This window comes from Loxodonta africana, chromosome 18, assembly GCF_030014295.1.
Source record: "Loxodonta africana isolate mLoxAfr1 chromosome 18, mLoxAfr1.hap2, whole genome shotgun sequence".
Classification (NCBI taxonomy): Eukaryota; Metazoa; Chordata; class Mammalia; order Proboscidea; family Elephantidae; genus Loxodonta; species Loxodonta africana.
The window spans coordinates 16,128,627-16,150,550 of NC_087359.1; the positions used below are offsets into that span (position 1 = coordinate 16,128,627).

The following is a 21,924-nucleotide window of genomic DNA, read 5'->3' on the forward strand; positions in this document are numbered from 1 at the left end:
GCTGGGTTCCGGGGAACGAGTTTGCCCCAGGGTCTTAGGCCAGTTTATTACCACAAACAGCATGGCCCTTCACCCGTCGTCAACACCACGGCTGCCTTTATTTTGGAGAATTTATTTCCTTGTGTTGATTACGAGTCAACTTGCAGGGCACAGTTTCTTAGACACCATGTGCAGTATTTTATCTTGTGCTAAGAACTGCTATCGAGATGGAGCCCACTCTGCTGGCATACTGTCCGGGCAAGACCCTGGGGGCCTCTCCGCCAGCTGTTGCCTACTTTTTTAACACAGTCATTTCATCTGCTTTGATTCTCACCTCCTCTCTGGCTTTGCAGGGTCAGTTTAAGCCCCATTTATCCGTTTACAAGGCACAGGGTGTTTACAGCCACGCATAATGGGAATGGTTCGAAGAAGGAGTTTTCCAACTGGGCCTCCTCTGGGGTCTGCGAGCCACACCTCCCTTCTCCTTCGGGGCTGCACGGCCCACCAGAGGTGCAGCGGAGAGAGCGGTGGGGTCTTCAGCCGCTGCCTGCCTTCTCCCTCCCACCTGCACTTTAAGGTGGGAGGCCCCATCCATCAGGAAGGTGACCAGTGGGGGCAACGGGGCAGGGGCAAGGCAAGCACAGAGGATGGGAGGGGAATGAAGACCAAAAAGGAAGGAGGAGGCGATACACGCACACATGACACACACACACAAATGTGCACACGTGCACACGCATACACATGCACACACACGCACCCACACACACATTCCAGTCAATCCTCTCACTCTTCAGTTTGGCGCCCTGATGCCAAACACACAAACAAAAACCCTACAGGAAAACAGCATGGCCTCTGGGTGCACCTCCTGGGGCTGCTGTGACAAAGGACCATAAACGGGTGGCTTAAAATAGCAGATCCTTATTCTCTTACAGTTCAAAAAAAGAAAAAACCAAACTCATTGCCATCGAGTCAACTCTGATCCTATAGGACAGAGCAGAACTGCCCCATAGGCTTTCCAAGGCAGAGATGGTGGATCTGAACCACTAACTTTTGGTTAGCTGCTGAGCTCTTAACCACTGAGCCAGCAGGGCTCCTCTTACAGCTCAGAAGGTCCAGAATCAAGGTGTTGGCAGGGTTGGTTCCTTCTGGAGGCTCTCAGGGAGAACCTGCCCAATGCCTCCCTTCTAGCTGCTGGTGGTTTCCAGCAATCCTTGGCTTGTGGCCACATCACTCCAATCTCTGCCTCTGTCTTCATGTGGCCGTTTCTCCTGTATGTCTGTGTGTCTATGTCTTCACACGGCCTTCTCATAAGGACACCTGGTCATTGGACCAGGGCTCTCCCTACTCCAGTATGATTCCATCTTATCTTGATTACATCTGCAAAGACCCTATTTCCTAACAAGGTCACATTCATAAGTGCTGGGAGTTAGGACTTAAACTATCTCTTGGGGGAACACAATTCAACCCATAACAGCCTTCTATGAGGTTACAAGGAGTCTCTGGGTAGTACAAACAGTTAATGTTCTCAGTTGCTAACTGAAAGTTTGGTGGTTCAAGTTCACCCAGAGGTGCCTCAGAAGAAAGGCCTGGCAATTTATTTCCAAAAAAAATCAGCCATTGAAAACCCTATGGAGGGCAGTTCTACTCTGACACACATGTGGTCACCATGAATCGACTCCAAACCAAGGGACACAAAGGAACACCAGGAACCACTGAAAGCTGGAAGAGACAAGGAAGGATCTTCCCTAGAGCCTTTGGAGGGAGTGTGGCAGGACTGATTTCAGATTTCTGGCCTCCAGACCTATGAGAGGACACATTTCTGCTGTTTGAAGTCACCCAGTTGCCCAGTTGTGGCATTTTGTTATGCCAAAATAAACAAACAAAATTTACTGCCATCAAGTCAATTCTGACTCATAGCGACCCCATAGGGCAGGGTAGAACTGCCCCATAGGGTTTCCAAGGCTGTAAGTCTTTACAGAAGCAGACAGCCATATCTTTCTCCTGCAGAGCTGGTTCGAACTGCTGATCTTTCAGTTAGCAGCTGAGCGCTTTAACCACTGTGTCACCAGAGCTCCTGGTTACTTATCACCAGGGCTCCTGCATACTTTGTTATGCGGCCCTAGGAAGCTCATGCTATTGCCATCCACAGACTTGAAGGGAAACGGTTTCTAAGGCATCACAGAGGGAGAGTCCCAGTGCTACTGGCTACCCCTGCTGTCAGGGGGGTTTTGTCTCCAATCCAAAATAGGGTCTTTACAGATGCCATTAAGTCAAGATGTGGTCATACTGGGGGTGGGCCCTACCCAATGACTGAGTGTCCTCATAAGAGGCCACACGAAGACACAGACACATAGACATTCAGGGGAGACAGCCAAGTAAAGATGGAGCCAGAGACTGGAGTGATGCAGCCACAAGCCAAGGATTGCTGGAAACCACCGGAAGCTAAAGTCCAAGCTGAATTCCGCGGCTGCTCTCACTGGAGGTAAAGGACAACCAAGGACGTTCTTAACTGTCAAGCCCTGGTTAGTGAGTCTGTACCTCACGCAGAGATGTAGCGGACAGAGTGGGAGCCTTTGAGTCAGAGAGTCCTGGGTTCAAATCCTGGCTCCATTTGGCAGCTGTGCAGGCAAGTTACCCAACCTCTCTGAATGCAGGTGTCAGCACCTATAAAATTCTGAATAATCTCAACCACAGAATTACTGGGAGTATCAGATAGGATATGAAGTAGCAGCCTTCAGTATGTATTACACCTCAACGTAAAGAAAACAAAAATCCTCACAACTGGGACCAGTAAGCAACATCATGATAAATGGAGAAAAGGCTGAAGTTGTCAAGGATCTCTTTTCACTTGGATCCACAATCAACACCCACGGAAGCAGCAGTCAAGAAATCAAACAATGCATTGCACTGAGCAAATCTGCTGCAAAAGTTCTCTTTAAAGTGTTAAAAAGCAACGATGTCGCTTTAGGGACTAAGGTGCACCTAACCCAAGCCACGGTGTTTTCAATCTCCTCACATGCATGTCAAACCTGGACAACGAGTAAGGAAGACCGAAGATTCTCGATACCTTCGAACTGTGGTGTTGGCAAAGAATATCAAATACACCACGGACTGCCAGAAGAACAACCAAATCTGCCTTAGAAGAAGTACAGCCAGGATGCTCAGCAGAAGTGAGGATGGTGAGACTTAGTCTCACATACTTTGGATATGTTGTCACAATGAATCAGTCCCGGGAGAAGGACATCATGCTTGCCAAAGTAGAGGAAGACCCTCAACGAGATCGACTGACACAGTGACTGCCACAACGGGCTCAGGCATAATGATTGTGAGGATGGCACGGGATCGGGCAGTGTTTTGTTCCATTGCACACAGGGTCGCTGAGTCGGAACTGCCTCAACAACCCCTAACAATGACGATCGGACATCAGGCCGTATGTAAAGGGCTCCGCATAGAGTAAATCAAAAATCCAGTTGCCGTCGAGTCAGCTCTGACTCATGGTGGCCCCATGTGTGTCAGCAGAAATGTGCTCCACAGGGTTTCCGATGGCTGGTTTTTCAGAAATAGCTCACCAGGCCTTTCTTCCAAGGCACCTCTGGATGGACTCTAACCTCCAACCTTTTTGTTAGCAGCGGAGCACATTAACCACTTGCACCACCCAGGAATCCCCAGTATATAGCAGGTGCTCAATAAATGCTTGATATACTTTTGTTCCCTACTTCCAGTGGTCACCCCATTCCCAAGAGGAAGCATCATAAGCCCAACTTTGGAGAACACTTTACTTCTTTGGGATTCAGCAATTTTCCAACAAGAAGCATTTTTGCATTAAACTTCTCACCAGCCGGGGCTTTAAATAGTGCGGATGGCATCTGTCTGATTTAACAAGTTCACCATGTTCAAGACAGATTACTCGGCGTCGCTATTATTACACTGGACTTAACGTTTGCACAGCACTTTCTATTTCCAAATAATATAGGATTAGGCTTCTCTCCCTGAGCAGCTTTTTGAAAAACAACAATAAAAGTAAATGCTGCGAGGCCTCAAACTACAGCAGAGCTACGACCTGGGAAATGGCTAAATGGACAAGAAGAAGAGGGCTGGAGGGGAGATGGCATGTGGGCCAGGGACCCAGAGCAGCAGGGCTGTAGGGGTGGGTCAGGGACCCAGAGCCACGGGGCTGTAGGGGTGGGCCAGGGATCCAGAACCGCAGGGCTGTAGGGGTGGGTTGGGGTGGGTCAGGTTGGGCCAGGGACCCAGAGCCGTGGGGCTGTAGAGGTGGGCCAGGGACCCAGAGCTGAGGGGCTGTCAGTGTGGGCCAGGGACCCAGAGCCGAGGGGGCTGTCAGTGTGGGCCAGGGACCCAGAGCAGAGGGGCTGTAGGTGTAGGGTCCAGGTGGCCGACCTCCCCACCGAGCACAGGAGGTACAGTGTCTTGGACTCAAAACACTTTTTGGGGCCTAGAAAATGTTTTCATTTCTTTTAAAATTAGAAAAAAAAATTATCTCGTGGGTCAAAGAAAATGTTTTAATATGCAGTGTTAATATATTCATCTTTATACCCATGCAGTCATAAAATGTAATTTTCACTATTTTTTTTTTATGGAGGAAGGGGCCATGAAGGGCACAGAGCAGCCAGGATGGCAAGACTTTTTCTAGGCTGTTAGGGGGTCATGGGGAAATCGGTCCCTTTATAAGAACAACAATAATAAAATAGCTAACGGGTATCAAATGCTCAGAAAAGGACGTCATGTTTGGCAAAGTAGAGGGCCAACACAAACAAGGGAAGCCCTCCATGAGAGATGGACTGACACAGTGGCTGCAACAACGAACTAAAACACACCAAAGATCATGAAGATAGGGCAGGACAGGGCAATGTTTCATTCTGTTGTACAAGGGTCGGCAACCCGATGGCAACTAATGACAACACTGAGCGCTCACTTGCAAAGCTCTTCATGTACACCGTCTGATTGACTTCTCAGGACAATATTATAATTCCTTTTTTTAAACAGAATTTCTTCTAATGCTGCCCATTGTACAGACGAGGAAACCAAGGCACAGCAAGGTTGAGTAACTCGCACATGGTTCCATAGTGATTAAGCGGGAAATCAGGTTTCAACCTGGCAGTCTGGTTCCCAAGCCCACCCGCCCGGCCCAGGAAGCTGCTGCCATGGGGCTCTGTGGCAGGTCAGGAGAAGATGGGCCTGGGGGAGGCTGGGGGCACAGAGGCAGGGAGCCACAGGGGCAGGGAGCCCAGAAATACAGACACATGTGCAGCGTCTACAAGCAGTACAAGGGACCCCCAGCCCTGTCTGTGCAGTAAAGGATGCAGCCTTGAGCTATGAGTGGCTTCGGTCAATAAATCCGAAAAGGCTGCCCTGAGACCCAGCTGGAGTTCATGAAGACAATCCATTTCCCATCCCCTCCGTCCCAGGTGGGTAGCTCCGATAAATGCGGGGAGGCAGGCAGGGCCAATCGTTCCCCATCAATAGGCTCAATAGCTCAGGGTGTGGGTGGGGGCAGTTCATCAGGTCCAATACTATGACTGAGCAGAAGACCAGGTCTTCTCTAGCCTAAGGAGTGATATTTCGGGAGGCAGGGCCACCAGAGCCATTTCTAATGAGAGAACAGCCAGCACCCCAGGCAGGTGGCAAAGGTGGAAACTCCTTGGGCAGACTGCGCTTCCCTGGCAACTTCCACCCTAACCTTGTATGGGCAGTGACCAGGGTATAAACCTGGGATTCCGTCTCCCCAGGCAGGGGGAACACAGGGACAATGCCTTCAGCCTGACACCCCTGTCCAAGGCACCCCAGTCTTCCTCCAACTGGTGCAAACGATCGGGAGCCCTTTAATCTTCTACTTGTATATTTTCCTTTTTTAACTTTGGTGCATCCATTTTAAATGAGGGTGGTTGTTAACCAACTAGGAAAGCCTGCGTTGAGGAGCTTCTGGCAGGGCAGCGTGAATAAAGGTACGAATGTGCAGGGCCGACTGGGGAGAGGGCAAGATGGACAGACCAGAAGAGATGCCCCGGGAGGCGGCCCTACTGTGTGTGTTCCTGCTGTGCGTGCTGGCTGCCTGTCTGCTCAGGCCAGGCTCTGTCTGGGCACAGAGGATGCCAGGTGGGTCAAGGGCAGGACCAGCCTGGAGGATGGCCCCGACTGGGGGCAACAGGAGTCTGGGATGCGTCCATGTGGGCTGACCCTCGGGCCCCATGACTTTGACGGTGCGAGGCAACGTGTGGGTGCCCAAGAAGCCAAGCCATGAGTGTAGTAAAGGGTTAACTCAGCAGGTCTGGGTTACCCACGCCCAGCAAGTTCCAAAAAAGGTTTGGGCCTGGAGGTGATCTCAAAGGCCTTGAAGGTCCTGCCTGATAGAAGTGTCTTGCTTAGCTGGGGGCCGTGGCCAGCCAGATGGGCCTTGAAAACACTATGATTCACACTGGCAGCTCTGGGCCACTCGGTATCAGCCTGACCTCTGGTCAGCCACATTGGCAGTCAGCCATAGCTATGTGACCAATGTCTAATAAAAACAGAGGCATCTACACCACAGGCCACCCTGCCGGCCACAGGGTCTAGGCCCTTCTGCTCCCCCCACCCTCCAGGGCCAGTGCCAATGGGGGACTCTGGCTCCCTATGGGGCTGGTCACTACTTGCCCTTGGGCCACAGATTCTGGACATCAACTCCCTTCAGGTCAGACCCCCGAGGGCTCCCACAGGCTCGTCCCCTACACCCCACCCCACAAGGTACTAACACACCTAGTCTTCATTTCCCTGGCTCTGTAAACTCTCTGGAAACCTCGGGAAGGAGGTTTAATTTCGCGTCCCTCCCTTGATTGATGAAGGCTGCATTCAGTTAACGGGGTATTGATTTCCCCCCGGCTGGCCTGTGCGTTTGCGGGAAGTTATTTTATTATGAAACCGACTGCTTTCCTTTTACAACACAGAAATGAATGCAGGTGCTGTGGACACAACCACTGAGAGACACCAACTCAGACAGAGACACAGGGCACAAACGGGAGACAGACCCTGTGTGTGTGTCTGTCTGTCTGTCTCTCACACACAAGCACATATACCCCACATGGGACATGGAACTCCCCATGTCCGGTCACCCTGGCATTTTCACTGCTCTCCTCTGCTTCAGCCCCCACCTCACCCCTACCCAGAACTCCGATGATGCTGCAGCCAAGCACGCGTCAGAGCAGAAAGGATGTCCCCTCCCACACCGAAAAGGAAGAAAATACATACTGTATGTAAACAAAGGAGCCCCGGTGGTGCAGTGGTTTGCACTTGACTACTAACCTAAAAGTTGGCAGTTTGAACCCACCCAGCAGTGCTGTGGAAGAAAGGCCTGGCAATTTGCTTCCATAAAGATTAAAATTAAAAAAAAAAAACCAAACCCGTTGCCAAATCGACTCGATGGTGCTTAACAACAAGATATATAAAGAAAGGTCCCTGGGTAGCACAAGTGGTTTACCCTCAACTAGTGGTGCAGTGGTTAAGTGCTCAGGCTGCTACCTAAAAGGTCCACAGTTTCAATCCACCAGGCGCTCCCTGGGAACCCTATGGGGCAGTTCTACTCTGTCCTATAGGGTCCCTATGAGTCAGAATCAACTTGACGGTAATAGGTTTTCTTTTTTAACCTAAATGTTGGCAGTTTTCAAACCCACTCAGTGGCACTTGAGAGGAAGGGCCTGGTGATCTGTTTCTGTAAAGAAAACTCTATGGAGCTCAGTTCCACTCTGTAACACATGGGGTTGCCACGAATTGAAATCAACTTGACAGCAACAGGTGTATATAAATAAATCTATTTTTATGTATTTCATATGTTTTATATACTCATACATTATATTTATCTATCTATTATTACATTTACTTCAATTCTCCTGCCCACCTCTGTGTGCTGGCAGTGATGTGGGTAGTGTCTCCAGGGTGGGATGGGGGCGGCATAGAGTGGGGGGTGGCGTGGCTGGGGGAGAGTAGCTTCCCCCCAGGGGTCTGTGTGAGTGTGAGGGAGGCATAGGGGACACGTTACCTATTACATCAACTTTGGGCTCAAGGTTAAAAGACAAGTCTCCTTTCTCACAGGGAGACTAGAGAAGCATTTTTCAGTTTTTAAAAAAAACTGACTTTTTTTTTCGTATTTGAAAAAACAACCTCATTTCATTATCCAGAGACAATTTTGAATGATCTCCTTTCTGCCGTCTGTTCTGCACTGTTATTTTATTTTTATTGGATTTTATACAGTTGTAATGCAATACATTTATAATTACATCACTTGCTTTTTTCACATTTTCACTTCACAGGAAAATCCCAGCGTTGCCCCATAAACATGCTAAGACTGCATAAATCCCCTGAATGGAGGTGCCATCACCCGGCTGACTGCTCGTTCCCTTGCCGCAGAGTTAAATTGTTGTTCTGCTCAAATTTTCTGACACTATAAACGTTCATGAAACTGTTTCAAAAGTTAAGATTCTTTTCTGAAGATGGATCCCTAGGACAGAAATGACCAGGTTGGGGGTGAGACTATGTCTGCGATGCCCACCCATGCAGCAGCCTGCTTCCCCTGGGGCCCAGCCTGCTCACACTTCAGACTCCAACCAGTGTACAGACGGGAAAGTGAGGCCTAGTGTGTCCAGGATGGAGTTGGCCAGAGACACACATCACTTCTCTCTAGCTTCACCCCTAGATTCAATGTACATTTTGCAGAGTACACAGGGGGCCCAAACTACCTTTCCCCCTTCTTCTTCCCTCCCCCGGCCCCTCCCTCCCTTCCTTCCTACAAGGACTTATTAACCAAAAAGAAAAAAACAAACTCGTTGCCATCAAGTTGATTTTGACTCATGGAGACCCTGTGCCATAGAGTAGAACTGCCCCATAGGATTTTCTTGGCTGTAATTTTAGTGAAGGAGCCCTGGTGATGCTCAGCTGCTAACCAAAAAGGTCAGTGGATCAAACCCAACAGCCCCTCCACAGGAGAAAAGACCTATCAATCTGCTCCCGTAAAGATTTCAGTCTAGAAAACTCTACCGAGCAGCTCTACTCTCTCCTACAGGGTCACTATGAGTCAAAATCGACTCCATGGCACAAAATAATAACAACAATCTTTTTTTCTTTTTTTTTTAATTTTTATTGAGCTCCAAGTGAACGTTTACAAATCAAGTCAGTCTGTCACATATAAGTTTATATACACCTTACTCCATACTCCCACTTACTCTCCCCCTAATGAGTCAGCCCTTCCAGTCTCTCCTTTCGTGACAATTTTGCCAGTTTCTAACCCCCTCTACCCTTCCATCCCCCCTCCAGACAGGAGATGCCAACACAATCTCAAGTGTCCACCTGATACAAATAGCTCATTCTTCATCAGCCTCTCTCTCCTACCCACTGTCCAGTCCCTTCCATGTCTGATGAGTTGTCTTCGGGGATGGTTCCTGTCCTGGGCCAACAGAAGGTTTGGGGACCATGACCGCCGGGATTCCTCTAGTCTCAGTCAGACCATTAAGTATGGTCTTTTTGTGAGAATTTGGGGTCTGCATCCCACTGATCTCCTGCTCCCTCAGGGGTTCTCTGTTGTGCTCCCTGTCGGGGCAGTCACTGGTTGTGGCCAGGCACCAACTAGTTCTTCTGGTCTCAGGATGATGTAAGTCTCTGGTTCATGTGGCCCTTTCTGTCTCTTGGGCTCATAGTTATCGTGTGACCTTGGTGTTCTTCATTTTCCTTTGCTCCAGGTGAGTTGAGACCAATTGATGCATCTTAGATGGCTGCTTGTTAGCATTTAAGACTCCAGACGCCACATTTCAAAGTGGGATGCAGAATGTTTTCATAATAGAATTATTTTGCCAATTGACTTAGAAGTCCCCTTAAACCATGGTCCCCGCCCTTGCTCCGCTGACCTTTGAAGCATTCAGTTTATCCAGGAAACTTCTTTGCTTTTGGTCCAGTCCAGTTGAGCTGACCTTCCATATATTGACTATTGTCCTTCCCTTCACCTAAAGTAGTTCTTATCTACTAACTAATCAGTAAAAAACCCTCTCCCACCCTCCCTCCCTCCCCGCCTCGTAACCACAAAAGTATGTGTTCTTCTCAATTTATACTATTTCTCAAGATCTTATAATAGTGGTCTTATACAATATTTGTCCTTTTGCATCTGACTAATTTCACTCAGCATGATGCCTTCCAGGTTCCTCCATGTTATGAAATGTTTCACAGATTCGTCACTGTTCTTTATCGATGTGTAGTATTCCACTGTGTGAATGTACCATAATTTATTTAACCATTTCTCTAATGGCGAATGATCGAGAGCATTTTCTCATGTATGTATCTGAATAACAACAATCTTAACGCAAGCAGATCACCATGGCTTTCTTCCACAGTGCCGCTGGGTGGGTTCAAACTGCCAACCCTTAGGATAGTAGTCAAGAGCAAACCATTGGTGCCACTAGGGGCCTCCAAGTGCTTATAAAATCAAAACCAAACCCATAGCTGTCGAGTTGATTCCAACTTATAGCGACCCCATAGGACAGAGTAGAGCTGCCCCCATGGGGTTTCCAAGGAGCAGCTGGTGGATCTGCCAACCTTTTAGTCAGCAGCTGAGCTCTTAACCACTGTGCCACCAGGGACCTCCAAGTGCTCACAGAGCACAAGAAACATGCAAATCGCTGTTGGTGGTGATGGGGATACAGAGGTGAAACAGACAAAACCCTGCCCTTACAGAGCTTATGTTCCGGCGCAGGAGGCTGACAGTAACCCAGTAAATAATAAAATGCATCAAGTGTAAAACAGTAAAAAGGGCGGTAGGGAGTCTAGGAGAGTGGGGTGCAGTTTTACACAGGTCATCAGGGATGGCAGTATCTGAGCAGAATCTGGGAGAAGGGTAGGAGAAAGCCATGGCGAGACCTGGGGAAAGAGCATTCCAGCCCAGAGAACGCCAGTGCAAAGGCCCTGTGGCCAAATGTTGGGAGACATGTTCCCAGAACAGCAAGGGAGAGACCGTGGGCTGGAGCCGAGGGAGCAAGTGGAAAGATGTTGCTGGGTTCTGTCGAGTCCTTTCTGACTCATAGCTACCCCATGTGACAGAGCAGAGCTGCTCCATAGGGCTTCCCAGGCTGTAATCTTTACGGGAACAGATCGCCAGATCTTTTCTCCTGCAGGGCATCTGGTGGGTTTTTGATCTGCTGACCTTTTGATTACCAGCCAAGCACCATCATTGATCTTAATGGACGAGCCGTGGTGGTGTTCAGCTGCCAACCAAAAGGTCGGTGGATCGAACCCACCAGTCCGCTCCTCAGGAGAAAAGACCTAGTGATCTGCTTGCATAAAGATTACAGCCTGGGAGCCCCATGGGGCAGTTCTGCTCTGTCATATAGGTTTGCTATGAGTCAGGATCGACTTGACAGCAACAGGTTTTCTTTTTTGTTGGTTTATAGTAACCCCTCCTTGGAAACTCTATGGAGCAGTTCTACTCTGTCCTACAGGGTCGCTATGAGTTGGAAACGACTCGATGGCACTGGGGTTTTTAGTAACTTATTGTAGGAAGGCTGGGAGGGGCCAGGGAAGGAAGAAGGGGGGAAGGTAGTTTGGGCCCCCCTGCCATGTACTCTGTGAAATGCATGACCATCAATTCTAGGTGTGAATTTAGGTGTGAATCTAGGTGTGAAGCAAGAGAGAAGTGATGTGTGTGTTTCTGTTGACCTTTCAGTTAGCAGCTGAGCACTTAACCACCAGGGCTCCAGGTGGCAAGAGAGCAGGCAGGAACCTGAGAGATAACAGGGCTAGGTCTCACTGGCTCCTGAGAGGCTCCTACCTGAGTGAGAGGAGAGGTGGCAAGCCGTGGGTGGGAGCAGAGGAGGGGCCTGCTGTAACTTTAAAAATCTCCCTCCAGGCGCTGAGTTGGAAACAGATGGGAGGGGCAGGGTGGCAGCAGAGGGGTTGGTGGGAGGCTGGGCGAATTCTGAAGGTAAAGCAGGCAGAAGTTCCCACGGACCAGTGTAGGCGTGAGAGCGAGAAGGGCCAAAGACAACGCCAAGTTTGGGGTCCGAGCAATGGAAAGAGTGGCCCTGACTGAACTAGGAAGACTGCGGAGAAGGGGCTTGGGCACCAGGCACTCTGCGTCCAGCTGCTTCCTGGGCATCCAGGTGGGGGCAGGTGGGTCTTTGAGACTGAGGCCCAGGGTGCAGCCCAGGAGGAGGCATAATAAACTGGGGAGCTGACAGCCTGCGAATGGTTTTCGAGCCACCAAAGTTCAGTTTGGGGTTCACTCCCACCACTCCCCTTCACTCACCTGGTCCCCCAGCCTCAGAGCTGGACCAGGCTGTTCCCCACCCCCCTCAAACACCACCCTCGGCCTCAGCCCCAGGGCCAAGTCTTTGCAGGGAGTTTTGCTCAGTCTCTCTGCCTGGATGCCCAGCTCTGTTCACCTTATCAAAGTGTCCCCTCCTTCAAGGTTCATCCCAGACTCCCCCACCTCCATGAGGCCTTCCTGATTCCAGTCGCCCACCCAAGGTGCTGGGTCTCCCCTTTCTCTGCACCTCACGGAAGGGGGAAAGGAAACAAACTCTCTCAATTCCAGGCACAGGGTCAGGCAGTCCTCCCATCCATCAGCGTCACTGCTAACTTACAGATGGGGAAACTGAGGCTCCGAGACCTAGGTCTGCCCCTCCCCAGCCCAGGGGCTTGTTCTAACCTACTGTGTGCCAGGCTCTGGACCAGAAGCAAGGTATGGTGACCTGGTGTGATTATGCTGTAGCTGGGCCCAGGAATGGGGTGCTGGTCCCCTCTCCCCAAGTGAAGTGTAAACTCTTTGAGGACACAGCTCCACTTCTCCTTTGCATCTTCTCCACCCATCCCTGATTGTCCACCCAGGACCCTGTACACAATAAACCAACTCATAGCAACCCGAGTGGACAGAGACCTGCCCCATAGGGTTTCCAAGGCCGTAAATCTTTACAGAAGCAGACTGCCACATCTTTCTCCCGAGGAGCAGCTGGTGGATTTGAACTGTCAATCATTCAGCTAGCTGCTGAGCACTTCAGCCATTGCACCACCAGGGCTCCAGTACATACATACATATGCACATACACATGTACATACACATACATACATACGGCCTCAAGTTTCGGTCATCTCTGCTAGTGGAGGGGAGTCTTACAGAAAATTCAAAGATCATTACTATTTGGCTTTAGGACACACAATATGATGCTGTTTGTGGCAAACCTGCCTTCCTAATTATGTTTTCCTAGGCTAAAAAAAGCAAATTTACTTTCCCCGAGGACACACCAGCCATGGGTGGAAGGCAACAGCCCAGAAGCTTCCAGAAGGGTAGGAGGAGTACAGTTGGGGTGGGGGGGGGGGCTTGTTCTTCTTTTTAAGCTAAGATCATTCTCAAGCAGAGAACCCAGGTGCAGGTAACAGGGTTTACTGGAAAGCAGTGTCCACACGCTTCTCACCTGTGTAGCTCCACCTGTCCACTTGTTCACGGCATGCTGGGTTAAGGTGGGAAGGGGGCTGGAGTATGTGTGCCAGGCGAGGTGCGAACAAGCAGGCCCCCCGTGCCCTGGACATGCCCACCACTCCTCTCCCTGAAGTCAGAGAAGCAGTGTCCCTGAAATGCAGGGCTCTGCCTGTGGGCGTTGATGGCTCTGCTGCCTGTGATAGATGGTAGCTATTACCCAGGATGGAGCTGGGAGGGGGTGAGGGCTCCCCACCCTGGGCTCCCTTTTTCTCCAGGAGGAGATAAAGGGCAGGGCAGGGGTGGGAGGGGCAGCCAGGACTGGAAGAAACCAGAGAGACAGTGAATGGGCTGGTAGGCTGGGCCGCCTGACCCTCAGCTCTGCTACCAGCAACAGGAGGTTCATGGAGAGCCTGCAGCCCTCTGCATGTCCTGGCAGACAGACCTGTGGACAGTGGTCGGGACCAGCAGCAAGGCTGGGGGCAGACAGGAAGTGCAGGGACTGTATCAGAGAGGATGTGGGGCTGGGTCAGATGGGACACACAATATAGGAAAAATTGACCTTTAAAAGCAGCTGGTCTCTTCAGTGGGATGCAGACCTCAAATTCTCATAAAAAGACCAGACTTAATGGTCTGACTGAGACTGGAAGGACCCCAGAGGTCATGGTCCCCAGACCTTCTGTTAGCCCAAGACAGGAACCATTCCCAAAGCCAATTCTTCAGACAGGGATTGGACTGGACTATGGGATAGAAAATGATACTGGTGAGGAGTGAGCTTCTTGGATCACATAAACACATGAGACTATGTGGGCAGCTCCTGTCTGGAGGGGAGACGAGAAGGCAGAGGGGGACAGGAGCTGGCAGAATGGACACAAAAATAGTGGAGGGAAGGAGTGTGCTGTCTCATTAGGGGGAGAGCAACTAGGAGTATATAGCAAGGTGCACATAAATGTTTGTACAAGAGACTGACTTGATTTGTAAACTCTCACTTAAAGCAAATAAAAATTAAAAAAAAAAAAAGGAGCTGGTCTCTTGCCCCAGCAGGAGCCCAAGGGGAGCTACACCTTTACCTCATCTTCTGGTCTCTACAGTTGCCTCTCAGCTTCACCTCTGGCCACCCCACTAATCCATCCTTCACACAGCACAGAAGGGTCTTTTCTAGAATTCTCGCCTTCCAGGCGGGAGACCAGGATTTGATTCCTGGCACCTCATATGCAGTTACCACCCATCACTCAGTGGAGGCTTGTGTGTTGCTAGCATGCTGAACAGGTTTCAGCAGAGCTTCCAGACTAAGATGGACTAGGAAGAAAGGTCTGGCAATCTACTTCTGAAAAACCACCCAACGAAAACCCTACAGATTACTATGGTCTGATCCTGTTGTGCATGGGGTCGCCATGAGTCGGCGCCAACTTGACGGCAGCTAACAACAACATCACTCCCTGACTTAAAACCCTCGGGAGGCTTCCTGCAGCTCCTAGAAGAGTATCCTATAAGCTTCTTACTGTGGCTACAGTCCTCGTGATCTGGTCCCATGGACCTCTCCGTCCATCCCCACACTCTGCCATACAACCTTCATAACGGTTCTTTTCCGCTGGCATATTAAGCTTGTTCCTACCACAGGGCCTTTGCCCATGATGTTCTCGCTGCCTTAAATCCCCTGCATATTTATTGTGTGTGTGTGTGTGCCTGCATATTTATAGTGTTAGGGTGTGTGTGTGAGTGTGTGTGTGTGTGTATGTGTGAGAGATGTACATGTGAAAGTATCTAGAATGGACTGGAGAAGCTCCCTCCTAATTCAGAAAGGCATTTGTCTCTGGGGAGAGGTAGTTATAAGGCCCTTCAGCTTCATCTGAGATTGTTTTATTAAAAAGGAGGAAGGAAAGGCAGGCCACAAAAGTGACAAAATATTAACACATGTGAGATCCAGGTGGTAGACATGTGCTCTGAGTTGCATAACTATGTGGTTTTCTCTGTGTTAAATTTTTCTCTAGAGTAACAAAAAGGACAACCGAGGGTGTCCCAGGCCGAGCTCTGGGGGTACATGTTGAGGACGCAGGGCTCTCAGCACACCGCAAGGCACCCACCTCACCTCCCCGTGCCCGCCCCTCCCCCACGACCCCTCACCTGTCCACAGCAAAGTGCCCGTCGCCGACGGCCCTGTGCAGCTCACTGCTGTTCTCCAGCCTGGCCAGCGTGTCCATGCGCTTCACCATCAGCTCCAGTAGGTCACTCATCTTGCGGAGCACCCCGCGGGACTCCAGGCCACCCATCACTGAGGGCAGAGCATGGGCACAGTCAGGTGCAGGCCCCAGCAGCCTGGGCCACCTGAGGCCACCTGGTTTCCAGGCTGGGGCAGCGCAGAGCCCAACCTCCTCCCAACTTCCCAGATACCTCCCTGACCACAGCAGGGGAGGGGTCAGGAGTGTGAGTCCCCCTCCCCCAATGCCCCTGCGGAAAGTCCCCTCTCCGCAGAGAACAGCACGAAGGTGGAACAGAGAGCTCCAGACCAGCCCTGCTCACAGCCAGACGTGGGTAACTGTTTAACCTCTCTGGGCCTCAGTTTTGTCGACTGTAAAATGGAGCTATAGACATAATCTCTGAGTTGCCCTGGGCTCTTACCAACCCTCAGGTCTGTGAGATGGTAGGAGGGCACAGATAGGAGCCCCCAAGCTCCCCAACACCCAGCTCCTGATGGAGCTTCTATGTTATCTACCCACATCAGAATCTCCTGACCAGGCTGTTAAAATTCAGATTCCCAGGCCTCAGTCTGGACTTGCCAATCCCAATCTCTAGGGAACGGGGCTTGGGAATCTGCATTGTGCTTGCTCCCCATGTGATTCTGATGCATGGGAGAGGTTGAGAAACTGTGTTTTAGGGGTTCGGGGCCCAGTCATCGCAAGGAGGCAAGAGAGAAGAGGCTGTCCAAGAAGACCAACGGGGGCGGGCGGGAAGTTGGAGAAAACAGACGTGGAAGGACAGGAAGGAGAGAACGCTGTCTCTTCCCACCCCACCCCCAAGAGTACACTTGGCTGATGGTCTTCCCACTGCAATGCTAGAAAAGGGAGGGGGTTAAAAAAAAACAAACAAAAACAGTTGCGATAGGAAATTGCAAAGTAGCATTAAATGAAGCAAACTCTCCTGCCCAGTCTCTGGGCCCTGACCACCACCCTTCCCCATCTCACACCCTGATCCCTGCTGTAGAAAACCAGAATGAGTTTGTCCTGAACCTCAAGCTGGCCTGCAGGTTCCCAAAGCTCAACTCTGACAAGGGCAGGACACCCATGGGGCCGAGGCAGCCACCCTTCCATTTCCTGGCAACAGAGGGTGCCTGGGCAGGGGGGACCTGGTGAAGGACAGAATTAAGTGAAAACGAGGCGCTCCACCCAAGATCCGGTCAACCAGCCTGAGATTCCCTACGATTTCCTTTCCAATCAGTCCTCAGCATTAGCGCTGTGCATTCTGTTGTGAGAGGGCCGGCCCTCACCTCCCTTTCTAATTAAATCTCCTGTCCATTTTAAGCGGCCCCTCCGAAAAGCCACCAGAGGCTCAGCTCTGGGCTCTGAAATCCCGACTCAGCTCACTGCAAACCCAGACAGCCAGTCTAAACCACTCAGTCACAAATGAGCAGATTGCGTGCAGCCATAAGCGCCTCCCGTGACTCCTGGGGCTGGCTGGGCTAGAGGGTGGGACAAGGGGAAGTGAGGCAGCTGAGAAAGGTGGGTCTTCACCACCATGGGCTACTGGAGCCCAGTCCTGCTGGGGAAATGGAAGCCAGCGGAGGACACGCCTCCGGAGACCGAGCTGGAGTATTGACACTCCCTCAGAGGGGGGCTGAAGGCTGCTCCCAGGAACCACCGTGTCTCCCTACACTTTCAGCAGCGCCAGCTCCAGGGGCAAAGGAGGCTCCCAGGCCACGACACCCAAGTACCAAGCTGGAAGTCTGGTCTGTGTGCTTCAGAATTGTCAGGGCTAAGGGGTATGAGAGCTGACACAGCATCCAGTTCTCTGCGGAGAACAGCCAGCAGGTGCAGAGGAGCAGAAGGGGCTGAACACAGGACCTGTGGGCTCTCGCCTGCTTTGCCACTCACCCTCAGTGGAACCGTGGGAACACTGTCATCGTACCACACTTGGCCTCAAGGCAAGAACGCCAGGCCCTGTCTGCAGCCTGATGCCACAGAGCCCCGCCAGGGGCAGGAGAGAAAGCTCGGCAGCCAGTGGGGGCAGGGAAAGAGGGAAGGGCAGCAGAAGAGAGGAGGAGGCTGGAGGCTGGTCCCCTCTGCTCCAGGTTTGCGATTGAGCAGAGAAGGGGGACCCAGAGAGGCCCTCGTGTCCCCGGGGCTGCTCATGACATCTCCACCTTGCTGGTCCCCATCTCTCCTGGCTCAGGGTCTGATCCAGCTGCTGATAGCAGCTTTTTCACACTGACTTAAGTCACCTCCTAGCCAGCTGAGCCCGCTGGGTCAGGAGGAGCTGCTGGGAGCTGGGGAGGCATCACTCATGCACTTTGGAGACGCCAGCTGGGTGTCAAGTCCAGAGTAGGAGGAGCTGTGGCTTCCTTAAAGCCCCAGGGTCCTGGCTGTGCCGAGAGGGGATGGCAGGGGGTGGGGGGAACAAGAGTCCAGGCTCCAGAGAGTGGGCATGACAAGGGGGTGGGGTGGGGGTAGGTGAGGGGGAAACCAGGGTCCTGGCTCTGCAGGACAAGCATGGCTCGGGAGTAGAGGAGAAGTAGAGAAGGAGAGACCACGTTGCCCAAGAAGACAGACGGGTGGGTGGGATGCTGAGAAAATGAGCATGGAAAGGAAGGAAACAACACTCTACCCTTCCTACCCCCAAGAGCAGACACGACTAATGGCCTCCCCACAGCAATGTTAGAAAACAGGGGAGATTTTTTAAAAACATCAGCTGGGATCGGGAAATTTCAAAGTAGCATTAAATAAAGCAAACATAGTCTCTCTCTCCTGCCGCTCTGCCCTCTCCAAGCACGCAGGTACTCACACGCTGGTTCGGTCATCCACCAGTCAATCAAACAAAAAATAAACAGCTTCCTCTCTCTTTCAACTTGAGGAATAGTTTACTCTTTGAAACCAGGCTCATGTCTGAGGCCCCACCCAAGCCCATCTTGAAAACTCCACACCCACCTTTCAACCAGGGCTTGGGGCTCAAGGTAAAAGGAAGAGGGGGCTCCCGCTGCTTCTATTAGAAAAATCACAGGACGTCAAGGTGGCTTGGCCAGGCTACTACTTTGCACAACTCTAGGTGCGCCACCCATACGGTGGATGCCAGATGGGTGTGCTGAAGCGGTACAGGGTACAGGTCACATGGCCTCATGGGGCATCCCTGGTGGGTAACTGCTCTCAGCTGTGGTTGGGGTGACTCCTTCCCCAAAGGAGTGGGATGGAACAGAGGAGACCACCCTGAAGTCAGGGCCTGTGAACCGTGGAGGGTAGGGATCCCCAGCTGTGCCCTTGCTGGAGTAGTGGGCCTGGCCAGACCACAGAGCCTGGTCAGCAGCTCGCTCCTACAAACACAATGGCCCAGCAACACAGGGCCTGGCTCCAGTATAGTGCTGTGCTCCCTGGCTGCGTTGCTGGCCTCCCTGCCCTCCTCATGGCCTGCCCGCAGCCACCTACATTACCAGCCCCATTCTGCAGGCAGCCAATAGCTGAGGAGCCAACAGCTGCACTGTTATGGATTGAATTGTGTCCCCCAAAAATGTGTGTCAACTTTGCTAGTCCATTATTGTGCGATTGTCCACCGTTTTGTTATCTGATATGATTTTCCTATGTGTTAGAAATCCTACCTTTATGATGTTAATGAGGTGGGATTAGCAGCAGTTATGTTAATGAGGCAGGACTCAATCTACAAGATTAGATTTTGTCATAAACCAATCTCTTTTGAGATATAAAAGAGAGAAGCAAGCAGGGAGACATGGGGACCTCATACTACCAAGAAAGCGAACCCAGGGTCCCTGTACTGAAAAGTTTCTAGCCCAGGGGAAGATTGATGACAAGGACCTTCCTCCAGAGCTGACAGAGAAGTGAAAGCCTTCCCCTGAAGCTGATGCCCTGAATTTGGACTTGTAGCCAGCCGACTAGACCGTGAGAGAATAAATTTCTGTTTGTTAAAGTCATCCTCTTGTGGTATTTCTGTTACAGCAGCAGTAAATGACCAAGACATGTGCCCTCTGGCCTAGGCCTAGTAGCCCCGAGAGAGAGAGAGCCGAGAGCCGAGCAGAGTAGACTAGAGCTGGGAGCAGCACAGTGGCCTGGAACAGACCAGCGTGGGAGTCAGAAAGCCTAGGCCACCACCAAACAGATGTGTGGGTGGGTCGTATTCCTCCTCTGGGCCCCAGTTCCCCTTCCTGTAAAATGAGGCACTTGGACTCCTTGAGCCCTGATGTTCTCCTGTTTCAGCATCTCCCTCCAACTGCCTCTAGAGACCAGGGTAATGGGAAGGAAAGAATCGTTCCTATAAAGCTGAGGGAGAACTCTGTTTTGCTTAGCTAAACCCCAAGTAGACCAGCAATCCAGATGCCAGAGGAGTGAGGCAAAGGGGAGCCACAATGACTGCACGTATTCAGGGAGGAAGAATGTAGGGTCTCCCGGGCAGCCTGGAAGACAGGGAGCTGGGGCTCAGCCACAGAGTGAGAGGGGCAGAGCCCAGGGACTACTCGGCAGTGCTGGGGGCTCCACTCAGCAGGGGCAGCCTCCCATCAGCACAGAGGGTCTCGGATAGTCAGGGATTATTGTTCAGCTGTGCTGGGCATGGCCTGGAGCCCCACCCCATTACCTCCACTCTAGGGGTTAACTTGCTTTGGGCAAAGGGCTTAAGGGGCCCCAGGATGCCCTTCCCCCTAGCTCAGAGTTGGGGAGACAGAGGGCAAGAAGGGGACATCCTAAGTTCAATAATTCAGCAGAAGCAGTAGACCAGAGCAAGATTAGCTGGGGGAAGCACAAGGCCCCTAGGAATCTTCAGAGACATTTGCAGGTTCTGACTGCCCTTCATGAGAGGGGTTAAGACGATGTAGACAGGGAGACCAGAAGACTGTAGAATGTATGGACGTGCAGGTGGTCACTACCTGAGTCTCAGATCCTCCCCTCCCAGATGGTTCTGTAAGACCACCCCACTGGAGTGGCCTGGTCCCTGAGATGCCCTCTCCAGCTCCTTCCCAGCACCCAGGATCCCTCGAGAGAAGCTGTGGGTGGTACAGAATACTGGAAGCCCCTATGGACCCAGGGGACAGTCCAAGGAGCTCTGGGGGACACAGAAAGCCAAGGCAGGGGTGTCTGGGTGGGAAGCAGCCTTGCCCAGCCCATGTGGCCAGCCCCCCACCCTGGAACAGGGCCCCCCACCTCCATACCACCATGGCCCAGTCCGGGCCAGTCAGAAGACAGACCTCCTGACATCACTGTCCGACTCACTCCACCACGCTTGGCTTCAGCTAAATTGAAATGTATTTAATGTGAGGCCCAGCAATCCTTCTCAGAGCTAGTGTTCCCTCCATATTTCCATATAAATAAGGAAAGCTGGGAAGCCAAGAGATACGAATGGATTTCGAGGTTACAGACAGGGGTGTTGTATTACTGAGGGGCCGGGGCCCTCCCCACAGCTTTCTCTGCTTCTCTCTGCCTCTGCCCTCCACCCGTCCCTCCTTCCTTCCCCCACCCTTTACTGCCATGCTTTACCACCGGCTCCTGGAAATTAAACAAGCCCTGTGTCCCTGCATAAGAGGGACCTCCCTGGCACTTGAGAACAGAGCTGTTACTTGGCTTTTCCATAGCTAGAGAAAGAAGGGCATTTGTCTCCCCATCCACAGCCACCCTGGAAGCCCAGCCGAGGTCGCTGAGCTCTGGGCTCCTGGGCAGTGCAGTGGACAAGGACAGGCACTGGGAGGCCTAGCAAGGCCCTTCCCCAGCCCACTCGGCCCTGGCTGCCAGCCAGCCATCGCTGTCCCTGATAGGCAGAGCTTCAGAGCCCCTTAGTGCTGAGGGCCTGGGCCAGAGACAGCCACAGAGCCATCTCTGCAGGATTTTCTCCGTTCGAATCCTGGCTGGGGCGCAGGGGGGCAGACACATGCTGCCTGCAGGCCTCTCCCTAGACGGCCACTACACCTCGACTCCTTCAAGACAAGACAGAAAGGGAACAGCCACACACGCTCTGGGAAAGCTGCAAAGATTGAGAAGGAGGCCTCGGTCAGTATCACGTCGTCACCCCTCCTGTCATTAGGAGGGACACAAGTCCACCCCTAGGGGAGAAAGGCGCATGCAGCAAAGGCAGGAGGTGGGAAGAGGGACTGGGGCGGGAGCACATCAGAAGGACCTCCCCAGGGTCCAAACCAGGACCCCAAGCCCAACTGCAGCAAGAGGGAACAAAGTCAGATCTCCAGAAGGATCTCCTCCTGCCACTGGAAGGGGCACCTCACAAGATGGGCATCTTAAACCCACATGGCAAACTGCTTTCCAGGCTTGAGTCCCTGCCCTGGGTCTCTCATGGCAAATCGGCAAACA

At 51.8% G+C, this 21,924-nt stretch overlaps 1 protein-coding gene across 1 annotated transcript in view; it reads right to left on the reverse strand.

Moving 5' to 3' along the window:
• MGAT5B (alpha-1,6-mannosylglycoprotein 6-beta-N-acetylglucosaminyltransferase B) overlaps positions 1 to 21,924 on the reverse strand; it is a 78,826-nt gene that overhangs the window by 48,888 nt on the left and 8,014 nt on the right. Inside the window, exon 3 of the mRNA XM_023556862.2 lies at positions 15,542 to 15,689. Within this exon, the coding sequence (XP_023412630.1) occupies positions 15,542 to 15,689 (148 nt within the window). The remainder of the gene's footprint in view (positions 1 to 15,541; positions 15,690 to 21,924) is intronic.